General features: G+C 46.6%; 1 protein-coding gene across 1 annotated transcript in view; it reads right to left on the reverse strand.

Annotated features, from left to right (window-relative positions):
- Positions 1 to 14,048: 14,048 nt before the first annotated feature.
- Positions 14,049 to 22,475, reverse strand: part of AQP3 (aquaporin 3 (Gill blood group)) — a 13,378-nt gene continuing 4,951 nt past the window's right edge. Inside the window, exons 2-6 of the mRNA XM_010294778.1 lie at positions 17,970 to 18,096; positions 17,665 to 17,802; positions 16,014 to 16,132; positions 15,054 to 15,271; positions 14,049 to 14,349 (exon numbers count right to left, since the gene is read on the reverse strand). Coding sequence (XP_010293080.1) covers positions 14,181 to 14,349; positions 15,054 to 15,271; positions 16,014 to 16,132; positions 17,665 to 17,802; positions 17,970 to 18,096 — 771 coding nt within the window. The 3' untranslated portion in view covers positions 14,049 to 14,180. The remainder of the gene's footprint in view (positions 14,350 to 15,053; positions 15,272 to 16,013; positions 16,133 to 17,664; positions 17,803 to 17,969; positions 18,097 to 22,475) is intronic.

Genomic DNA, 22,475 nt, shown 5'->3' on the forward strand with positions numbered 1-22,475 from the left:
TCCCCTCCGTGTCCTCCATGTGCCTTAGCATAGCTTCTAGGAGGATCTGCTCCATGATCTTCCCAGGCACAGAGGTGAGGCTGATGCGTCAGTAGTTCCCAGGGTGCTCCTTTCTATCCTTTTTAAAAATGGGTGCAATATTTCCCTTTTCCCAGTCTCCAGGGACTTCACCTGACTGCCATGACTTTTCAAATATCACGGAGAGTGGGTTGGCAACTACATCAGCCAATTCCTCAGGACTCTAGGAAACATCTCGTCAGTTCCCATAGACTTTTGTATGTTCAGGTTCCCTAGGTGGTCTTGAACCTGATCTTCAGGAGGGACTTTGCTCCTCCAGTCCCCAACTTGCAGTCCATCTACTGAAGAGGTGTGGGAAGAGAGACTGTCAGTGAAGACTGAGACAAAGAAGTCATTGAGTACCTCAGGTTTTTCCTCATGTCTTTCTGTCTTGCTCATCGGGGGGATATGTTTTCTTTGACCTTCCTTTTCTGGCTGACATACCTGTAGAAACCTGTCCTGGAGAAAGTTCTTATTATTATTCTTTGTATCCCTTGCCAAGTTCAGCTCTAGCTGCGCCTTGGCCTGCCTGACCCCATCCCTCCACAAGCGGGCAGCGTCTCTGTACCTGTCCCTGCTTCCACTGCCTGTGCATTTCCTTCTTGCTCTTGAGTTTGACCAGCTGGTCTCAACTCAGTCATGCTGGTCTCTTGCCTTCCTCTCCTGATTTCTTACACCTGGGGATCGAGAGCTCTTGCACTCTATGAAAAGTGTCCTTAAAGATCTGCCAGCTCTGTTCTGCTCTCTTGTCCCTGAGGGCAGTTTCCCAGGGGATCCTGTTGACTAACTCCCTGAAGAGCTGGAATTTTGCATTCCTAAAATTCCGGGTCCTGCCCCAGATCCCTCAGGACAGCAAATTCCACCAGTGCATGATCCCTGCAGCCCGGGCTGCCTCTAGTCTTGACATCACCAATTAGCTCACCTGTGTTGGTGACCAACAGTTCATATCGCATCCCCTCTGGTAGGCCTGTCTATTACCTGGCACAGGAAGTTATCCTCCATGCACTCCAGGTGTCTCCTGGATTGCCTACAGCTCACTGTGGTACTTTTCCAGCAGATGTCAGGGTGGTTGATGTCCCCCAGCAAGACGAGAGCCTGTGAGCATGATGTCTCCTGTAACTGGAATAAGAAGACTTTGTCAATAGACTCCCTTTGTCAGGCGACCTATATTGACCCCCTCAGTGGGGTCAATAACACCATCTCAGTCATCTATCCAGCCAGAGATTTTTATGAAATTTGGATGAATTCTTCACTCCTGCTGCATCAGCCAGTTTTCTATGTTTGCCTGCAATGGGCCAAGTGGTTCAAAGTTGGCACGGTAGCACAGACACATGCAGTCACCCTCTCACACACCCAGTCTGCATGATCACATAGTCCTGGTCTCCTGTGGAAAACAGACAGAAGATAATCATCTCCTCATTGTATGTCTCCAAGAATAAAATTATCCCCTGCAGGAGAAATCACTTCTTTTGTGGGTAGAATTCCCTGCCTGTATAGCACTTATATGCTAAAAACATGAGAACAGTATCATGTGAGCTCTGGATCCAAGGCAGAGATGAAGCTTGTTTTGAAGCAAACAGCTTGTTTGTACACAGATCGCTCTAAAAGATTTTTCCTTGATTTCCTTTGAAGAAGCTAAACAAAACCTCTCATAGGAAAAATTACTGAGAATTGTCTGCTTATCTACCTCACCTACAGCTGATACTGCAAGGTAGCAGTAGCCAAGAGCTCATCTGCAACTCAAACATTCCCCCAGAGACACCTCTCTGCCCCTTTCAGCATGGAACATCTGTGATGCTAGAAAGGAAAAAAATAGGAGACCAAAGCTACTAGCAATCATGAAAGAAGATCCCCGCTCTTTTCATTCATTTTCTTTTTCATGCTTTCTCCTGGCTTTGAAGTGGAGTTTCTTAGTGATATGCTTAGTGATGCTCCCACATATGCACGAGGGAAAGATGGTAAGAAAGGAAAAGGAGATGATACAGGAGAAAATAAAGAGAGGGTTTCCAACCTGCAAGTCCTCTTGAAGGACCCTGAGAGTCTCTTGCTGCTGTGCTTACACATGTGCAATACTTCCAGACATACTGATGGGAGACAAATCTTCAGCCGGAATAAGTGAGTTGGAAAGTGGCCTGGAGGCTGAGAGTGTGTGAGAAATGTGTTAGGAAATAAAGATATTAACACAAGACCAGAAGCTCTTTCCAAAATTTTAGGAAAGTGCAAAGTGACCGAGCTGCACACCAAGGTTGAAGAAAAAAACAACCTGAAGGCATCAGGTGAAGGAGGTCTGGTCCCAGGCTCACATGGTGCCCCAGACAAGGCCATGGCATGGTACAGGTGTGGAGCAAAGGCAGGGACAGACAGACATCAGGGAATGGGAACTCACCTGCCTCTGTCCCTTCATCTGCCTCCACCACGGAAAAGTCCCTCGTGCACCCCTGCCTGGTGCATTGGCATAGGCTTCAACAAGTGAGGAAGAGGAAGGAGGATGGAAGGATTTGGACAAATTTGCTCAAAGCTCAGCTGCAATGCACTGAGTGGGAGGTGAAGAGACATTGAGGAGCCCCTCAGAGAGGGAGGTTTGGGCACAGTAGGAGGAGAAGCCTGGTGAATGTCAGAGACCTTGGAGGGAGACGGAGGGAGAGGAGCAGGTGGAGGAACAGAGCCCAAAGGGTCCATGGGACAGCACACAGGCTGTATCCCTGATCCCCCGCCATGGCTCTTTCCTCCAGTGACCATCTCCCAGCTCAGTGTCCTGAGCTCAGTTCCCACATGTTTAGGGCATAGGTGACCATAAAGCTGCATTACCTTGGCTCAGGAAAAGGCTCTCATTATCCCGGCTCCCTTTGTAGCTTACTTTCCTCCCAGGGGCTGACAGAGCTGCAAACATTTCCTCCTCAAAAATGAAAGGAAGAAGCCATGAAGAGACCAAGCCCTGAGAGGAAATAATAAACAAACCCATGACAGCATCACCTCTTTGAAAAAATCCTGGGAATATTTTATGAGAGCTTCTCAGAGAAACGTGGCTGGCCGCTAGCCTGGAGCAAGAGCTTCCAGATCCCCCATGCCCCAAATTCCCAGCTTACTTCACCGAGGCCAGTCCTCTCCCCCCTGCCTCCATGACCCACAAGTATAAATGGGGTTGGGGGGCTCTTCTAGGACCGAGGGGAGAGGAGAGGGAAAAACACTGAAGAGGAGGAAAAGGAAGAGTGCCATAATGAAAGAGAGGAGCAGGACAAAACCTGGAAGACAAATTAATCTCACGGACGCTGAAACGCGGAAGAGATGCATAAAAGGGCTGAGTGGAGAAGAGGTCATGGGAAGGGAAAATACCGAGCCACTTAACCAAAATGATTGAATAGCAAATGTGTTGACTCCATCAGCGCACGACACTATCTTCAGCGTACACCTTCTCCCCGCCCGCCCAAGGGCAGGGTGGTGCTGCTCTCTCTACTTTAAAGGCTCACAAAGGCTTGCGCCCAGACCAGCAAAGGGTCTCAGGCGTGGGAAAGCTCAGCATTGCTGCTCCTCGCTTCCAAGGACCTGGCATGCACACTGCAGGAGAGACACAAGTGCCCTATAGCGCAGACAAGGAGAGCCACCTCTCCCAAAGCCAGCTCCCATCTACTGAGACCGAGGGCAGTCCCTGCGACTTTCCATGTTGTGTTATCTTCCCCTTGGTTATACGTACAAAACATAACTTTTTTCCTCAGTTCTACAGTGCAGGATAGCCCCTGGTTTTTTATTTGTTTAAACTCAGCCACTCTTACTGGCAGTGTGATTCAAGGCTTTAAAGTCACTGAGAGAAGATTGAGCAGAACTATTGCTGCCCTCACCCCTTCAGGGCCAGGGTCTCCCTTGCTTTCCTGCTTTCTGTCCCATGCATTTTCTTCCCAGTAAGCCCAGGTTCAAAAGGAGGGAAGGTGAGAGAGACTGCATCACCCGTGCACTTGAGGCAATTAGAGATCCCGCAACCCTTCACAGGACCACTGAGCTTATGAATCTCAGCAGGGCTGGTACAAGAGCCTGGTTCTTCTGGCCAGGGATCCCCCAGAGGTGCTGGAGCAGTTTTGCTGCTTCAGGAGTTCAGGGAGCAACTGAGCTGAGATTTGTTGGGTTGTGGCCCTCCTGTGGACCAGGTGGTAGTTCTTCTGTTCCTCTGACTCAGGGGAGGTTTATCAGTATGGCTTCTCCTCTCCCCATGCCTTATTTCCTCCTGAATGGCCAATACATCTGTAAACATTTCCTAAGTGAGCACAAGGTAAAGGAGAGGAAAGGACTCAGACATGCAACAATTTGCCTGGAGACTACCTTAGCAAAGTTAAAGGGCAACAGAAACTCTGCCCTTCTGTGCTGGGTGGAGTTCAGAGCTTGCGAGTGAGCCCAGGAGGTTTAGGTGAAAATGTAATTGTTTCAGGGGACGAGCTGACGCCAGCCAAGACACAAAATTCAACTATTACAAGTTGTCCAGTGACTCATGCTTGAGAAGTGAGCGTTACTTAGCTATTGGCCATTCGAATCAGTTACCCGTGCTCTGGGTTTGAGTCCTGGGTTTAAGTCTCCTGGCCAGGGACAGGGCACAGTCGTAATAAGAGCCTGACGTGAAATGGCACGTTTGTGTGACTGATGCCTAAGTGTGCTCTGTTCAGAGAGGAGAGGGAAGCCAGGTGCAGCCCTCACCACCCAGCCTGCCTCTTTGACTCAAACTACATCTCTTCTAGCTCTGATAGCCCTGGCTCCGCCTTACCTGCTGCATCTGGCAGGGAACGTCCACCTGGGGCCATTTTCCAGCAATGGGAGCCAGAAATCTGAGCGTATGGGGGTTCCCTGCAAAGTTGTCCAGAAAGGCATTGCTGTACTCTCAAGTACAAATTAGAATAGTTGAAGATCTCCTGGGACAAGCAAAGCCTGTCTGGCAGAGGTGGTGTCTTCCAGCAAGAAAATTAGAGAAAGAAAATGTTAATTATGAGACATCAGTGTTTCTTCTTGGGACAGTGAATGATGTTGCGCCTCCCAGTATAAACCAACTAACTCCTTTCAGTTACTATGTGAATGCAGTGTTGCTCTGGCTCCTCGAGAGACCTGGTTTCAACTAGCTCTGTCACAACTCAAACCAAACCAAGAGGAATATCTGGAAGCTCTGCGAGCCACCGCATCCATGTGATTTTCATTGCGCTCTGTTGCAACATTCCTGAAGAGGGTAGGGAGGTGCAAGTGGCTCTTGTTGGAGATAGGGCACGGGGGAAGACAGACCTTTCATCTGGTCTCTGTGCCATTCTTAAGCCTCTATGGCAATGGGCGTCCTGCCACAAAGGAAATGGACAGAAATATGGAGATTTGTTGAGTTTCTGCCTCTGCCAGGCCACAGATTCCCAGGGAGGGGATCTGCTCCAGTATGGTGACCTCCAGGGCTTGACCCAGTTACATACACATAGAACACCCAAAGGTATCTACATGGGGCTTGGAGGTATGACACAGGGCTTGCAGGAAACCTGAGCCCTTCTGGAGTGGTAATGAGAGCCAGTGAGGACTCCCCAGGGCTTCTCAAATGGCTCCAGACCCCTACATTAGGCATCTGAATTGAGCCCATAGTCAGCACCGTCAGTGAAGCAATTCATCTGTCCTTTGCAGATAGACTCAGTGAAAGATCATGCTGTTGCTTGCCAGACTGAGCCCTGTCATGGGCTCCGAGACTCTCCTCAGCTGCTGTTCACTGCTCTTGCACTACGCTTGTCTCACAGTCATGGGCTGCAGGGCTCAGATGCTATCAGCTTCTGCATCGGTCCCCTGTGCTGGGTCTTCCAACACTCTTGCGCACTTGTCCCTCCCTCTAATCCCTGGAGGCAGCGCAGAGGTCTTCGCGGTGTTTCACCTTTCATGTCTGGAGGATGAAGACACCATTGTCTTTGTCTCATGTCTGGAGGGACAAACATCATCTCAGTATCAGGAACATTCATCACTGTGGTGTGTTTTTCAAGCTCAGGTCTTCATCTGGGTAGGTACAAGACTGGACTGCAGTGCCTGATGTCTGCTCAACGCTTGGAGCATCTCGACTAAGAGGCAGCAGACACGGGTGACAGGTTTGGCAACACGTCACTTTGTGTCCTGTTGCTCAGAGATAGAGGAGACTCTGTTATCTTGCATTTCCACCAGGGGCAGAGTGATGAATTTAAAGAGCTAGTGTTGTTCCAGGCACTAAGAAGTGGGTAAATGCTGAATGTCCCAAATCAGAAGAGGGTAAATCCTGTCAATAGATATATACCTAATCTACAGTCAGTACTTTTTCTGGAGCAAAACAGTTTTTAGGATGACCCTGACCAGCTATCCCTCTACCCCACCCCATTGTTGCATGTTACAGCCACACTACATACAACAAGGGTCACAGGACTCAAAGACACATTTTCCCTCCTGGAGGTGGTTAGGTGGGAGCACACTGGCAGTTCTTATCTCTCATGACTTATATTTGGGTCTCACGTCTTATATCTGGACTGCAGAGGGGCACCAAGTCACCGTGCAACACCCAAGTAACTGTTGTGGACACCCATGGCACTGACAGTTGGGCAAGCAGGGGCAGCAGGTAAGGTGTCCTTACCAGACATGGAGGCAGGAGGAAGGTCCCACCCCAGCCTCCAGGCAAGGGCTCTCTTCCTCTACTCTTGGGTCAGGATGGTTAGCTGCATTCAAAGGGTGCGTGTTCCCTCGTGTGCCACCAGCTCCAAAGCCGGGCGTCGCTTAGTCACGGAGGTCCTGTGAGCCAGCTGGCCTGGGCTGGAGTCGGCCTTAGATGTAGATGAGCTCTGTCTCAGTGCTTAAATTAAAAGATTTCATGCATCAAGCAAAAGAAGTCAAAGACACTTTAATTTGAGACAATCAAAGCTCAGGGGAGCAGGGCACATTTTATAGGTTTCCCAGATCCTAAGGAAGATGTTTCAGCCAGCTGCAGGCCAGCAGCAGAAATGATGGAAAGTAAGGGGATATCCTGGGAAGCAGGGGGAGTAGAAGGCAGTGTAGATGGGAGCTGTGCAAATTCCCTACAAGGAGCTAAGGTAGTTTGTGATCCTGCAACCCATAAAACCACCATCTCAGGCAGTACATTTCTTGTTATATTTTCAGAGGCATATCCTACTTGGCAATCTTTAGCCTGAGAGCTTGTTCTTGTTGTCCTCTTCCCATTTATTTATTTCTCTTTCGTTCACCTCCGTTGTCAGATTTTTAGCCCCAGCTGGACAGGTTCTGCTGGGGAAATGCCTCCTTAATAGCTGTTTCTACTCAGATCAGCTGGCAGATAGACGTCAAAGAACAGCTAACTCAGGCTTAACTAAACTTTGCTGTCTGGAGCAGTTCAATGTGAAGGCTGCAAGGCATTTTTTATGCCACTCCCTACCAGCTCTCTGGGCTAAGGGGAGAGGCGTTGCAGGTGGTGGGGCAAGAGCTCAATCAGTCAGTCCCCCAACAGGACTCTTTGAGAGTATTTTCCTTCTTCAACTATAAATGCCACTCAGCCTGTAAGAGAGTAGATAAGAGAGTAGAATTTGTTGCTGTGCAGGATGAAGACTCCATTGCCCTTCCCTGACAGTCTCCCAGGACATTTAGCAGTGTCCCAGCCTGAGAAGTGACGGGTACAGAGCAAGTACGGAGCACTGGTGGGGCAAAGGGAGGACTGGCCCTTCTCACCAAAAGGAGCAATTCAGGTAGTGAACCCCTACAAAACACTAATGCTTATTGCCATGGGATATCCCCAGGGCCAAAAGTAAGAATGGATTAAAAAAAAGACCTCAGGGCAAATGTATTCAGGTGTGGTTACTAACTTCTATGTTCTTGATGCAACCTCCAGCTAAGAAAGGCCCTGTCATACAGTTCACCAGACATTGATCAAGTACAACCAAAGGAGAGATCAAACCATGCTTGTCCTACCTCCTAGGCTTTCCCACCGCAGCACCAGGACCTGGGAGCGGTGGCCCATCTGTGACTACACCTGTCTGCAGGAGCTGGGGGTGAGATGTTATGTCCCGGGTGCATCCTCCAACCCCACAGGCAGTGACGGGGAGGTTCGCGAGCCAGAGTTGCAGCCAGCAAGCACAGACAGCTCAGGCACCAAGGGGGACAGCTGAGCATGAGGGGAGAAACTGCGGGAACTGAAGGACAGCCACCTCCTCCCACGCAGGGATGGGGATGAAGGGGAGGCTGGTCTCCAAGACAAGCTCCCGTGCAAGAAGGACTGTTTTGAGAAGGCACCTGAAATTCCCAGTGCGACCAATGAGAGGTGGGTGGATTAGAGGAAAACCCACAACAGTTTAGACTCCCACATCGCTTGCACTCAGGTTTACCAAGATACTTTGTACAAGTGCAGGTACCCACTCAGTGGGATTTGCAAACACTTCTAAAGGGATAGGGCCACACTCCTGTGGGCTCCACAGGTGCAGAGCGTTTGGTGTTATTTTCCACTTGCTTCCGCCTGCGTATTGCTGGCGTACCTCTGGGTACCTTTCCTGGTAAGGGAAAGGATGCAAAATGGGCTCTGTCTTCCCATTTGTGCTGATGTAACTTTTTAGTAAGTATTGTTTATGTTGGATTTCATAACCTGCATAATTCCATGTCAGGTGTCTGCATATCTCATCCTCCGCAGCTGATTTTACTTCCAAAATAGCAGACACCTCTGTACACCTACCAAACAAACAAATAAAAAAAGACCCAAACCCAAGGGATACAGGTACTGCAGGTCTGCCTGAAACTACAGTAAATATGGGACCAAGGGTTTCATTCAGTGGTGCCGCAGCTTGTGGCTTGTCTGTGGTTCGGCAGCGTTTCTGCAGAGACCTATCCAACTGTGAATGCAGTCTGTGCTGTTTCACTGGCAGCTTGAGCACATTAATGCCAGCAGAGACATGCTGCTTTCAGCAAACAAGACAATTTGATATCAAGATGGGTTTATGGAGACCAGACACTGATTTTTTAAAATTCTTTAGAAATTTTAGGAATAACAAATCAAACACAGTGTTTTAGCCCTAAGCTTATTACACAGTTTAACAAGGAAAAACCCATTTTTATTCCTCCCTTGGACTGTTGTTAGAAGGCTGGAGGAAAACCTTAAATAGTCACCCCAGTTTTGCAAATAAACGAGTATCTTTAAATCTTTCTTGACTAAAGTTTGAATCCACCTCCACACACTAATTTGATAAATACAAGCCACACCACAAACCTTTGCTGGCAGAATACGTCAGCTTCTACATGAATAAAACTGTTGCCCTTTTAAAATTATGGAGTCTTTCTCTCTGTGGCCTTCACGCCTTTATGCTATTGACCTTTCCTTTTCCAGTGTGGCTTTTTTGTTATTATTATATGGCTAGATATGAAAATATTTTCAATCTGATAAGCTCATTTGACATTCTCCAGCTCCCTGGAGTGAGACTGTTGTTCTCACTTCTCCAGCCAAATTAATCCTTTGCAGCAGTGACAAGCTACATGGCAGCAGCTGGGTTGCAGACTCATTTGCCTGGAGTTCCTTGATGTCCTCCTCACATGCACACTCTGCACCCAGAGAAACCCACATGAGGGACATTGTTCCTGAACTAGAGCTTGAATGGGTAAGAATGAAGAGGAGCCTCCCCCTCAACAAGGAAGTTGTTGCTAGGAAGGATTTTTATTATTCTTTACATAGTAAAGAATAAATGACATGGTTTAATTTGAATCATCGCATCAGAGAATCATTTAGGTTGGAAAAGACCTTTAAGATCATTGAGTCCAAAACATTGAGTCCAAGGCTCCTACAAGGCTATAGAGGCTCTTAAAGAGTTGAATGCCCACCAAGTTGGAGGCCCTGGAGTCACCAGGACTGTGGCATGCTGGAATTGGGCAGTGGGCTAGGACTTCTTTCTGCCTTGATATATAGGATGAGGGCAAAATCCTTGGCTGCACAGGGGAGCTGGGACTTCAAGCATGACCTGAACATGCAGAACGACCATGGATTTACAGGAGGCAGCAGGGAATACAACAGATTTCATGGCCCAGTTTCTGCCGATGTTGTTCCTCAATAGACTCCTTCCATCACCTTCTTTCTAGGAGGGCAGGCAAAGACCTATCCTTCTCCTCTTCTTTGGCCTATCCTGGGACAAAGCTCTTGCAATAGCTTCAGGATTTCTCACTCATAATGGCCTCGGCCCTGTCCCCTTCTCCCAGAGAGCTACCAGGTGGCCCTTTTTGATGGAAAAGGATGTCATGAACCAAGGTGAAGGTGGTGGGGAGAAGGGAAGGGAGCAAGTAGCTGATGATTGCTCATCAGCAAGATTGCCGATCTCTTTTGGGCACATGTGGAAACCTGCTCTGGTGCAGGCCCACCACACTCTGGAGATGGCCAAAGTGCCAACCAGCTCCTGCATCCCCAGCACCCACCACTAGCAGATGGAGAGCTGAAACTCACTTTGGGATAGAAGAGCGGCAGAAAGGGAGGCTGTATTATTCTCCCATCCACACTGCAGTGCACAATGCCATTTGCCCTTTGATTGATGATTCCACCTTGCTCCCATGAGGCAAAACAGAGCCAGGCCTGGAATAGATCAGCGCTGCTGCTGACATTTCCTGGATGGAAAAAGCAAACTGAGCTGGAAAAGCCTCGTGGTGCCTGTATCTCAAGGCAGCATGAGAACAGGGAATCAAAAGCAAGTTTCCCTGGGGCACAGCTGATGTGCCACCATGTTACAGCACCTGAAGTGAAGAGCTTAGACCAGCTGAGAACCAAGAGGAACTGAATACTTGGCCACTTGCAGCCTGCCTTATGAATTTCATAGGTTTTAAAGTCAGAAGGGACAATTCCTGTCAACTTGACCTTCTGTAATATAGAGGTCTGGGAATTTCCTCCAAGGGGACTTGCTCTAAAGAGTACGTTTTTCTGAAAGATCTTTTTGCAAGACAGCCAGTCTTCATTTGAAAACTTCACACAATAGAGAATCCACAACATCTTTTAGCATTTTCCTCCAGCAACAAATTACTCTTCCTGTCAAGCATGAATAGTTTAAACTGTAGATTTATTTCTTCCTACAAAGTAAGTATATTTCAATAGCTTGACAGCTGGAGTTCATTTGACCTAAAACCCGGATGACTATATTTGGCCAGATGAGTCTTACCTCTCCAGTGACTCCAAAAGCAAGACATTAACTACAAGATGATTCATTGGCTTTGAAATTTAGGTATGGAGAAAAAAAGAAAAAAAAATCTTCTCGTTTGCATGGGCCTGCCACATGAATAACATCCAGAAGCTCTCTCAAGGCAGCTAAATTGAAAACAAACAGAACCACAATGTGCAGCAATTTAAAGGTTCCTGCTGCCAGGGAAAATGCCATCTGCAGTTAACTCCATCTTTACCTCTCCACACATTAATTACACTTCTAGACGGCTTGAAATGCAGCGTATTGGACTGTCAGGTGCACTGCCCTCCTTACACGGTTAGCAAAGAGCTGCCCTGCAGGCTCAGCCTGCCCTTTTCCACGTGGTAATGGATCTCCTCATCAGTGCTTGGTGCTTCTCCAACAGATCCTAGAAAAGCTGAAGCTCTACACAGTGGGGATACAGTTAAGGCAGAAATTTCGACCTGAAACTGGTATTTTGTTGCAGTTTTAATATGGGTAATAACATACAACCATTGAGGCACAAGCCAGGAGGAAGCAGGAGGGAAAGCACCAAAAAAAAAAAAAGCAACCTACAAACAAACCCCAAACCCACACTTTGAATCAAAAGTCATAAGGTCTGAAGTAACAATTTTAATACATTGACGAAGTCGGTGGAAGATACCATGTGGTAAAAGAGTACAGAAAAGATGAACAGTCCTGAAGAGAAACAGGAATTGACCTCTGCAGCTATGTTAATTGATCACAGTAACATACAAGACTTGTACATAGATTTTGAGGGATAAACTTTCAAAACAGAAATGGAATAAAGCAGCATGCTGACCACAGAGCATTCCAAATAAACTTGGCAACTTTCTTGCCAAAAGCCACTTGATTTCTAGTTGGTGAATTGCAGGAAACCACACAGACTTAACCAAGCTGTTCAGTATGGCACTGTATGGGAAGTTATGAGTTATTTTAAGGCAGTACGATTAATACAGGAAAAATACAGCAGGACACAGATCAGCCAAAGAGCAACAATAATTGTATTTACAGAGGATGCAGGCTGGAAGAAAGCTGTTTGCACAATTCTTTGAGCACTGGGTTCAGGTCTGTAATACTTTTCCCTGCATGGCATAGCTGATAAAAAGAAGGACCAAGTGAAATATGCTGGGTGATGCTGGACAGTATGCTGAATGCAGAGTAGGATTGCATTCATGGAAAGAATAGTAAGAGAAGTTAACCGGTACAAAGGACAAGGGACAAATGCTGTCCTCTTGTTCCTTTTGCCTGAAAAATAAAATGCCTGACAGCAGGACAGCCTCACCCAATAGCCTATACCTTGGCCTTTGTACTGAATACAGGCACCCCGTATCCTCCCACCTGCCCCAACAGCCCAGCCCAAAGGGGGAAAGAATAAAACAGAAACGGAGCATGTAGATGTATTGCCTGGAAGGGTTAATTCCATTTTGCTCTTACAGGCTGAAGAGGAAGAGGGCTTGAGGAAGCTATTGCTATGGATGACTTCCTTTGTATGGCAAAGTTTACTGACAGCAGCTTAAAAATACAACCAACACTAGCATTTTACAGTGCGGGTATCAATATTTTATTTTTTAAAAATGCAAAAAAAAAGAATACACCATTTTAGTGACTGGAAATGTGCACAAAGTTACATATTTCAAGGAATTCACACATTAAAGAAACAGGCTTTGAAAAATTTCTCTAACGCAGTAGCATTGGGACCTACAAATTCTTTCACAACCGATACTGTTTGTTTCAAATACTCTGTAATATTATGGCACTGGGAGAGCCAGAGATCTCCTGAGATACCGGCACTGCTAGTACAGGAGGTGCTTGACTTAGTTCCCTAGCTGTGCGTACCAGGGATACCCCAGTAATTTTACAAGGTAAAAAAGGAGATGCTCCAACAACACAATGCCATAATCTAGAGCCATCCCCAGGAAAATCCAACAGTATCTCAAAGCTGTCAGAGAATAGGCAGCTCCCACACAACTTTATATTAACTCATCCCAACCTTGGTATTTAGTAACAGCTTTAAGGAGTATATTAATATATAAATCTATTTTTTTAAAAAAAAAACAAACTATTGTGAAATTTATGTGAACACACACAACTTTAGCAACACCATGTTTCCAGTGGAACTTGGCTATTAGCTGCTTGCAATTTGTATACAAAGCTGATTAATTAGAAAGGCTGTTACAGGGAGCCAAGCTTTTTTTCCAGGTTAGCCCTTGGCTAGAACAAAGATTTCCTATGTGTTATCTTCTAGGAGTTGGCAATATTAAAAATTGTGATTAGAACACCAGGGTGCAGTGGTTTGTAAACATTTTGTCTTAACATTAAATGAAAATCCAGTGCATTCTCACTCTCTGCTCTGACATTATGGATCAGCTGATTGATATGTTGTTCTAGGAATTCATGGGAGATACAAAAAGTCTGGCCAATAAAAATCTTTTAGACAAGTTCATTTCTGGTTCCAGGTTATTGACTGCAACACCAAGCATGAATTTGATCCATAGTAGAATCACAAGCAAATTTTTTTCTGGAATGTAGAAGTTTCCATTACATGTTAGCAAAACAGTTTAAGTTTTGCATGATCCCCACTCTACAAAATGTAGACACAGGTTTGGAGGGAAGCAGTTTGCCAAGCTCACAGGTACGGCCAGCAACACAGCCCGGAAGACCTCCAGATTCCTGAACAACTGGCCCATGCGGGAGGTGTTGGACAGCAATGCCCACTTCTCTCCTGACTCTTACAGTCCTCAAACCCTTTCTACCAGGGAAAGATTACATGATACTCCATTTGGGGAAAGACTCACAGGAAAATGCCTAAAGCAAATGCATCAGGGATATACACACACACAAAAAAAAAAAAGCTAGAATATCTCAAGACAGGAAGAAACCTCTTCCTGTTGTTCTTGAAGCTCTTATTAACTCCTTCTTCCTCATGGCCCACTGCAGTCCTGAGTAATGAATGTCTGCCAGATGTGGATGGCAGCTTCCTTAGACCCTTTCCTTGTGCTTCACGTTAGCCAGCTTGACTGTTTCCTGCTCAGAGGCAGGTGGAGAAGGCTCATCATGACATCCGATCATGAGCTGATAGACCATCACACCTGCTATGGCCCCAAGGAAAGGAGCAACAACTGGAACCCACCACCACTGCTTACCAGTCCTGGAAAACAAAAAGAAAACGCACAAGGTAAGAACTGCAGCCTACGCATTAGGGTATTCACGTTTGGATCCGGAACAGTGCAAGATCTGGTCATCTCCAAACATCACCATTGACTTGCAAAAGACAACAGTATCCACATGCCTGCAGCAATTTCTTAGGCAGATCTTGCCCCCAATGCAAGTTCACATGACAAGCAATTCAGAACAGCTACTTCCAGGACTTCCAAGACTTCCTCTCCACCAAGAAAGGAGAGAAGCAGTTGTAATGCCTGAACTAGGCACTTTCACTTTACTCCCACTGCTTACAGGAAAGCATCCCTTAACACCACAGTCTGTACTGCTCATGGCTCTCTTAATTTTCCCCAGCAACAGCACAATCCAACTATAGCAAATGCTCTACATTTTCTACCACTAGAAAAATATTATAATAGGCTTATGCTCAAGGTGCATCTGAACTTCTTATGCGTGCTCTTGTATTTCCTCCCTGATAGCAAAGTTAGGTCATTTGCTCTCACTGCTGGAAACTGCCAAGCTTCTACAATTTCTTAAGAAATTGGAGCAGAGCAAACAGTGTCCTTTAAAATTTTTTATAAAAACCAAATATACCTCATGGATGCAAGGCTCTTTATGATGCCAGAGCTACCACCTACTTGGACTTATATTTTTATCCCTTGATGCAAAAGGTTTTCATTTGGAAGCACTTACCAGAACACTTCAGTGCCCCAGCCAGCAATGGCTGTGAAGAGACGAGGCCCAAAGTCCCTGGCAGGGTTGACAGCATAGCCAGAGTTGAAGCCCATGGAGGTTCCAATAACAAGGACAACGAATCCAACTGTGAAAGCCTCCAGCCCCGTGGGGACAGGGTTGTTGTAAGGATCAACAATAGCCAAGACACAAACAATCAGGGAGGCTGTGCCAATGAACTGGGGAGGGAGGGGGAAGAAGAATAATTTAATCCAGATTAGTCTTTTAACAAAATTATTTAACTTCTCTGAAGTCCCATGCATTTAGGACTCATTCTCTAAACTGAAACAGCTACACTGAATCATCCCATGGCATTATCAGACCACAGTAGACTGAGCACCCACAGGAATGGAAGAGTGGAATGTTCTCCTCCTGGAAGCCCACAAGCTCAATCAAGCCCACACCTTTTTACCTACCCACAGAAGAGCTATGAACTGTTTGTGCAGCTGAAGACATCTTCCCGAACATGCTTCCAACCTGCCACAGCTGGCTGGCTGCTGTCCTTTTATGGTTGATGGTAACTTTAAGGAGCAGACAGTCATCTCCTACACCAACCACCACCCCACACCCAGTTGACCTCTGGGTTGTGCAACAGCCGCAGTGTAGAGTGGGAGAGAGGAAGAGCCATCCTTCCTCACACTATTGCTCTTCAGGGGCTGAGACCAATTGGTATCCTTTACACTGGTGTCCTGGCCAGTCTTGTGTGACTGGTTAGTCCCCTTAACACAAGCCTCTTGCTGTAAGCGTGCTTTCTGGCTCTGCTCTTCCCACAGGCTAGTGAGATACCTGTGTCAGCTCTAAAAACCTTTCTGGATATCTTCTCTTTAAATTGCAATTCATTCTCTAATGAAAGAAGAGGCCCAGAACCACCCCAGAAGATCCCTCTTCAAATGCACCTTCATCTTCCCAGCACCCTCTTACCTGGTCAAAGAATCCATTCACAATGTTCAGATGCTGAGACGGGTAGGTGGCAAAGATACCAGCAGTGCCATTCTGTCCTGTTACATACAGCTGGTTGCTGCCAAAAGCCCAGATGGCATCTGGTGGAGGGGGTAGACACAACACGGGGAGAAGAAAAAAGAGATGTAGAGAGGTCAGTCTTTTCCAATATGCATCAGAGAGAGGACCCTGCTTGGAAGATTACTAAAATGTTCGCTCCACAGAGCCATGAATATTGAGACAGAATTCCCTGAGCACCCCATTGCTATGTGTTGCAAAACCGCTTGCTGTAGAGCATTCATTTAGAAAACTTAGGGTGTGACCCACTACAGCATTTTATCAGTCAGGCTCAGATGCAGATGGCCTTAGCCTCTGTTCCTAATATTTCTTGTTTGTCAGGCACCAGGGAAGAGTTAGATCCAAAGAGTAAACACTAAGCTGAATCCAAATCTCTGAAAAGTACCCAAATGCCTGTGGTATGTCTTTACGTCAAGACATGAGACATTGCTATGGATCTGATCTGGAGCAAACAGGGTTTGGGCTGATCTTGCATTTTCCTCTAAGCAAGTACACAGTTTCACATCTCACAGTTGTCTTGTAGAGCAGTCAGCCCTTGCCTACAACTATGTAGAAGCTGGTTAACTAACCTAGGTGGGCTGTCTAGATTCCCTCCATGGTTAGCGGAGAGAAAAACAGACACTTTCTGAAGGTAGCTCTTCCATGGTTTAGGCAGCTAAAAGTGATTAACTCTTCTGAAGAGGAGATTTCATCCCACCAACTAGAAAGGTAACTGGTGTTGTAAACATCAGGACTCCAGTTCAGAGATGAAGGGAGGTCCCCCTGCTTTCTGAAATGAAAAGCAGTCGGTGCTAGTACCGGGGTGGCACTTCCACCCTCCCTTCAGGTGGAAGCTATAATGACCCAGATGTTCTGCTCAGCTACAGGAAACACTGCTCTTATTGCCAGAAACAGACATGAGGAGGCAAACCGAGTCAAAATGCTACCCTTGATATTTAAGGAAGAACAATTTCCAGCACAAAGAGTCAATTCTTGCCCACTGACTATTGCCCTATGATGAGGAACACCACTCAGGAGGAATAGATGCATGAGGAACTGGATTTCTAGGATCCTTTCCAACGTATAGAATCACTGTGACAAGGGCAGCAAAAACTGCTAGAAGTCCCATTGTCTGGAAGCTAACATGAGACAATGCAGAAGACATCCATGGTGAAGTCCTTATTTCTTTTAAACCAAGATGGATGAAACAGCTCTGGAACAATGCACAGATACGAAATCTCCATTACTACTAGCATCTCATCAGCATTTCTGAAAGATCTGTTTTAATCCAGTTAGCACCTGCAAGAGTGGCAATGCAGTGGTCCATGTTACAGTGATCATTACTCAAAGATAAAGACTCACACATTGACAATGCTGGTCAGAATTCAGATTGATTTGAGCCCATCATCATCATGAGAACAGGAAGGTTCTCCCAGAAACACAGGAAGGAGGTTTCTCACATCTCTACTCTGCAAGACAATGCTTCTCTCTGATTTGGGAACCAGCCTACCTGCAGTGAGTCACGGAGAGCATCCACCTCAACCCAACCCAACAAACACAAAGCTTCTGCTCTTACCGTAGTACAGCCCAAAGACTATGCCAGCTCCCAGGAAAGCCCCCAGAGTTTGAGCCAGGGCATAAATTGGTAGCTTGATCCAGGGCTCCCGAGCCAAGAAGCACATGGCAAAAGTGACGGCTGGGTTCAGATGTCCACCTGCAGAGAAGTTGGAGGTTACTGTACTTTCATGGGCAGAATTTGGGTCCCAGAGATCAGTCAAGTGACACTGGTTTCAATAGCAGTGCCTCATAGGAAAAGCACAGCTATCTAGGCCTACACAATTGTCACAAGTGAAATCCAGTCCACATGGAGCCACAACGTACCTGATACCTGTCCTGAGATCAAAATGCCGAGCATCACAGCGAAGCCAAAGGCCAGGTTAACAGTCAGGAAACCTCCATGAGTCCCTCTGCTGAGCACGATCTGCGCAACGGAGCCACAGCCAAACAGCTAGGAGGAGAAGAGATTGAAATTACCCTTTCTGTTTCACATCAGGGCCCGTTGCAGACCAGTGCCTGAAACTTCTCAACTTACACTTGCATGCACCATCACAGCCCACCCATGACTCAAAGCCTTCAAAGCTTCAACCTTTGTTCAAAGTATCTAGGTGTTATCTCCAAGGACAGCAGGGAAAGAGTAAGGACACAGAACACGCCTGTCTCCTGGCAGGGGGGAACAAAAACAGGGCCAAAATCAAAAGCAAAAGTTCATATCTCCATGAGACTTCTTTGTCCAACCACCTAATTTTCAGCTGGTAGGTGAGAATAATCAGCCAGACAGCACCCTGGACCAAGGTATTTACAGTGCAACCATTCAGATGAGGGATCTGAGTATCTTGTTAAAAAGGCTAATTGTTTGACACAGTAGCACGCAAATTGTCAGGGAACAATTTTGCTAATGCCTGGAAATACAGACATGACTGAAGAAGGTAAAATACAGACTGACATTCATGGAGTCCACTTTCAGCTGGCATTGGCTGACAGTGAGGGATTGGGCCTGCCTTCTTGAGCTGAGGTACCTGCAGTTGTCCCAGCCCCAGGGTATGCTCTCTGCTGCAGACATTCCGAGCACAACCTACACCATCCCAAAACAGACATATCCTTCCTATGGCAAAACCATGTAAGAGAAGATCAGGGAAACACAGATGGCCTGTCTCTGCAGCACCAACATCACACGGCCACCATCAAGAAAAGTCCATATTCCACAGACAGCCTGCCACCAGCATAGCCAGAGGCTTGACCTTCTGTCCATGATCAGGAGTGCACCAAGCACTTTGGAGGACAGAAGTTGTTTCTGCCGAGTGATAGTGTTTCCTAGTAGCTAAGGGAGGCATGTGCTCTTGCTCAAAGACATTTGCTCCAAACGAGTGATCCTTCTCTTCCCAACCATATCAAAAAGCCATCCTATGCACCCTTAACAACCCAGACTAGTTTCCCCTGGCCATTCAGTTCATCACTCATCCAGCTGGAGGCTTTCTGCCTGACCAAGTCTCTCCACTACCCACTGCATAATTTAAGGAGACCTAATTCTGATCATCTGTATGCTTTTATCTTCCACTGACTCCACCTGAACTGATTCTTGGTGTATGCCAGGGATTATCACATCAAGAGCACTGAGATCATCCTTAAACTAGGACAGGCATTACATCTTGCTCCTGAGATCCTCAAACCTAGGGATCAAGGCTTGCCTTATTTCTACTGACCACATACCCATATCTACGTATTCATCAAGACTTTCTGCTTCCGTGAAGTCCATCATCCCAGAATTATTCAATTGCCACAGAGGCATTATCTGCTTGTAGGGGATAAGACACCAAGTAGGCAGCAGGGTTGCCTGTCTTCACCTCTCCTGCCAATACTGGACCTGCCCACTGAGCAACGCACAATCCAGATCAAGGGCAAAGCCAAAACACACCTAACTCATCCCCTCCAATCCCCTTGACAACTGATGAATTACTAATAAAGCAAACACGGCACTCAGCCTCCTGGGAAAGGAGCAGCCAAGTAGGCTTCAGGCTGACTCATGAGGTGGACACTCTGTACACAGGTGCCTCTTGGCAAGTAGCCAGGTCTCCAACACAGGACATTGTGTAGAATGAACAAAGGACCCTATAGAACTTGTTAATCAATGAGAGACATCCAGCACTGCTCTCTACTGGGTGCAGTCAGAACAGTCCTTTCAATGTCCTAACCCTGAGCTGCTCAGCTGGGAAAGCATGGCAGAGAAGACACCCAGGCAAAGGCAGAAAAGATGAGTCTTGTTTATTGTGCAGCAAACAGAGCCATCATTCCCAGCTATGCCCAAACCACTGAGGGAAGTGTAACTCCAGTTGAGCAAATAAATACTGACTAATCACCAGAGTGACAACGGTTCCTTCCCTTGCCACAGAAGAGCCCTAGCATGCTTTAGACAGAGGTTTGGAGAGAGTATTTGGCTGTAATGTTCACGCCTCTAATGCTATACATCACAGCAGTCTGACTGGGATGGGCGGTGAAGGGTGGGCAGGCTGAGCCCACAAAAAAGCTGCAATGGGCATCTGAGTTTGGCAGGGTTGGCCCCAGGTTCTTCCGACAGATTAAGGTATTTGTGTTATTCACTCTGAAAGAACTGGCAGTTCTGCAAGTGGATGCTGGTTGGCTTGTTAGCCACATACCTTTTGGTTGCAGAAACCACAGAGTAAGGTTTCCCCCCTCCTACCCCCTGTTCACCCACAAAGGTCTTCCCTTAACCTGGAGGAAGGCCAGATCTGCCATTTCTCAATAGTTTGTTCCCCATCCTCCTCTCCCCCATCCTACACCCAGCAATAGCTCTCCAGCTTTTCCTCAGAAAAGAGTCTATGGGCCGTGCAAAAACACCCTGGAGCCACTCCGTGGGAGCATTACAATTATTTATCAGATGAGCCTGGAGCACTATTTGGCTTAATTCAACATAACAGTAGAAAACTTGACCCTCAGCAGATAAGAACAGTAAGGTGATATTTAGGGACAGGTTTGAACTTTGATATGTGTGTGCGCAATTCCATCCTGTGCCTGTGGAGTCCACTAAGCATGAACATACATTGTCATGCATGACATCCATCCATGGCATTTGACTTTCAGGAATCAGTTGAAATCATGGTCAGCCATGCTTTTGTGGCAAGTGGCTTGACATTACACAGTTTTGTTGTGGTAACAGCTGTTAACATTTTTAATCATACCATTTCCACTTCTGTTTGCTAGTTTTCCTTCCAATTCGTTCTCCCAGGCCATATGAAACAGGAGACCCTCAGCATCCATTTTTTAAGTCTTCCTTTTCCAGTGCTCTCAGTGAAGTGTTTAGGAGCAGCTACCTTGAGTTGAAAGGCAAGGAAGGTAAAATAAAAGCAATTCACCATTTATGCCAGTGGCTTTTAAGTCCACGCAATAGATGTAAAATCTTAGTTGGTATTACAGCACTATGGTGGGAGACAGTGGTGCACACCCAAGGCAGAGGTAATTGCTTATGATTTTAATAACCTGCCTCCAACATTTCTTTTAATAAAAGCCCAAACATCACTGGAAGAACATCCCAGCCAACAGAAAGCCAGGTTAGCACCTCACACGGCAGCATGTGCAGCAGTCAACTGTTACATCCCCATGATCCACCAGCCAAGTTCAAAAGCAGTTTTAAAGTGCTAATAAAATGACGGCAACAAAGCATTACCCTAATGTATTAAAGCTAGTCTCATAGGAATTGAGGTCAATGCACCCATTAACTAGGTTATGCTCCTTAATTTCATCTTACAGGCTTTAGCAGATCTAATGGTTTTCCCTGCCAACAGGGAGGCTTCTCACTCCTCTTCCTTCACAAGCTGATCCAACTCCTTGCACTATGAACAATAGCAAAATCCATGTTCTGCAGAACCTGTCAGTTGAACTGGTTCAAGAGTGGAGGGGCTGACAAACTCCAAAGCCTGTACAAGGGAGGGGACAGCCAGAAGCAGTAGCAAAACCAGGAAAAGGTAGCAGGTTGCTGGGTGAAACTTCACACTCAGGGAAACCTTAAACTCCCTGTGTCGAGGGTATGTTTGGAGACTGGTTATTTGGCTTTGTCACACAAGGTAAAAACACCCTGTCTCAATGCCTGGAGACAAGAAAGCTCTGGAGCTAGTCAGGGCTGGTAGGAAAGGACCTCGGAGGACAAAAAAGTTGAAAAAGCTAATGAAGAAGGGAGGCCACTGAGTTTACAGGCAGACATTGTGAAAAGTAGCTCTGTATGTGAACTTGGGAGAAAGTTAGGGCTCAGCACTCCCCTACACAACAGCCAGGTTTCCTCCCTTGCTTGCCTCCTTTTTTCTTTGGCAATGCTTTTTCACACCTTCAGGTGCAACACAAAAGTCCTGGATGCATTTGCTTTTGGACTTCAGACAGACAGGAGGGGTGTTATTACCAGAGTTAAAACTCTCCTCTTCAGCCAGCAAATAAACCAGGGATTAGGCAAGGAGCCTGCTGTAAATCTACCCTAATTACCTCAGTGGATGGGAAAGGCTGCTCAGCCCTCACTGCCCTCTGGGTAGTGGGGAAGATGCCAAAAGGGCAGTCAAACCATGGGTCTGCTAAGAAGGAAGAGAGCCCGAGATATTGACGGAAGATTTTAAGCCTTAGACACACAAAGGAACACCTCTGTTCATATCAGAGTGGAACTTAGCACTGCCTACAGTCCTTTCAAAGGGGGAGGCTGGGAGGCAGGAGGCAGAGGACTATTACTTTACAGCCAGTTCAAAACAACCTCCCAACTCCTTCTCTGCAGCTCAATGCAAGAAGGGGTTAAAGGCACTCTAAGTCTCCCCCATGGCCTCTTGCTCCGCGCCC

The sequence above is a fragment of the Phaethon lepturus genome, unplaced genomic scaffold (genome assembly GCF_000687285.1).
Source record: "Phaethon lepturus isolate BGI_N335 unplaced genomic scaffold, ASM68728v1 scaffold7659, whole genome shotgun sequence".
Taxonomy (NCBI): Eukaryota; Metazoa; Chordata; class Aves; order Phaethontiformes; family Phaethontidae; genus Phaethon; species Phaethon lepturus.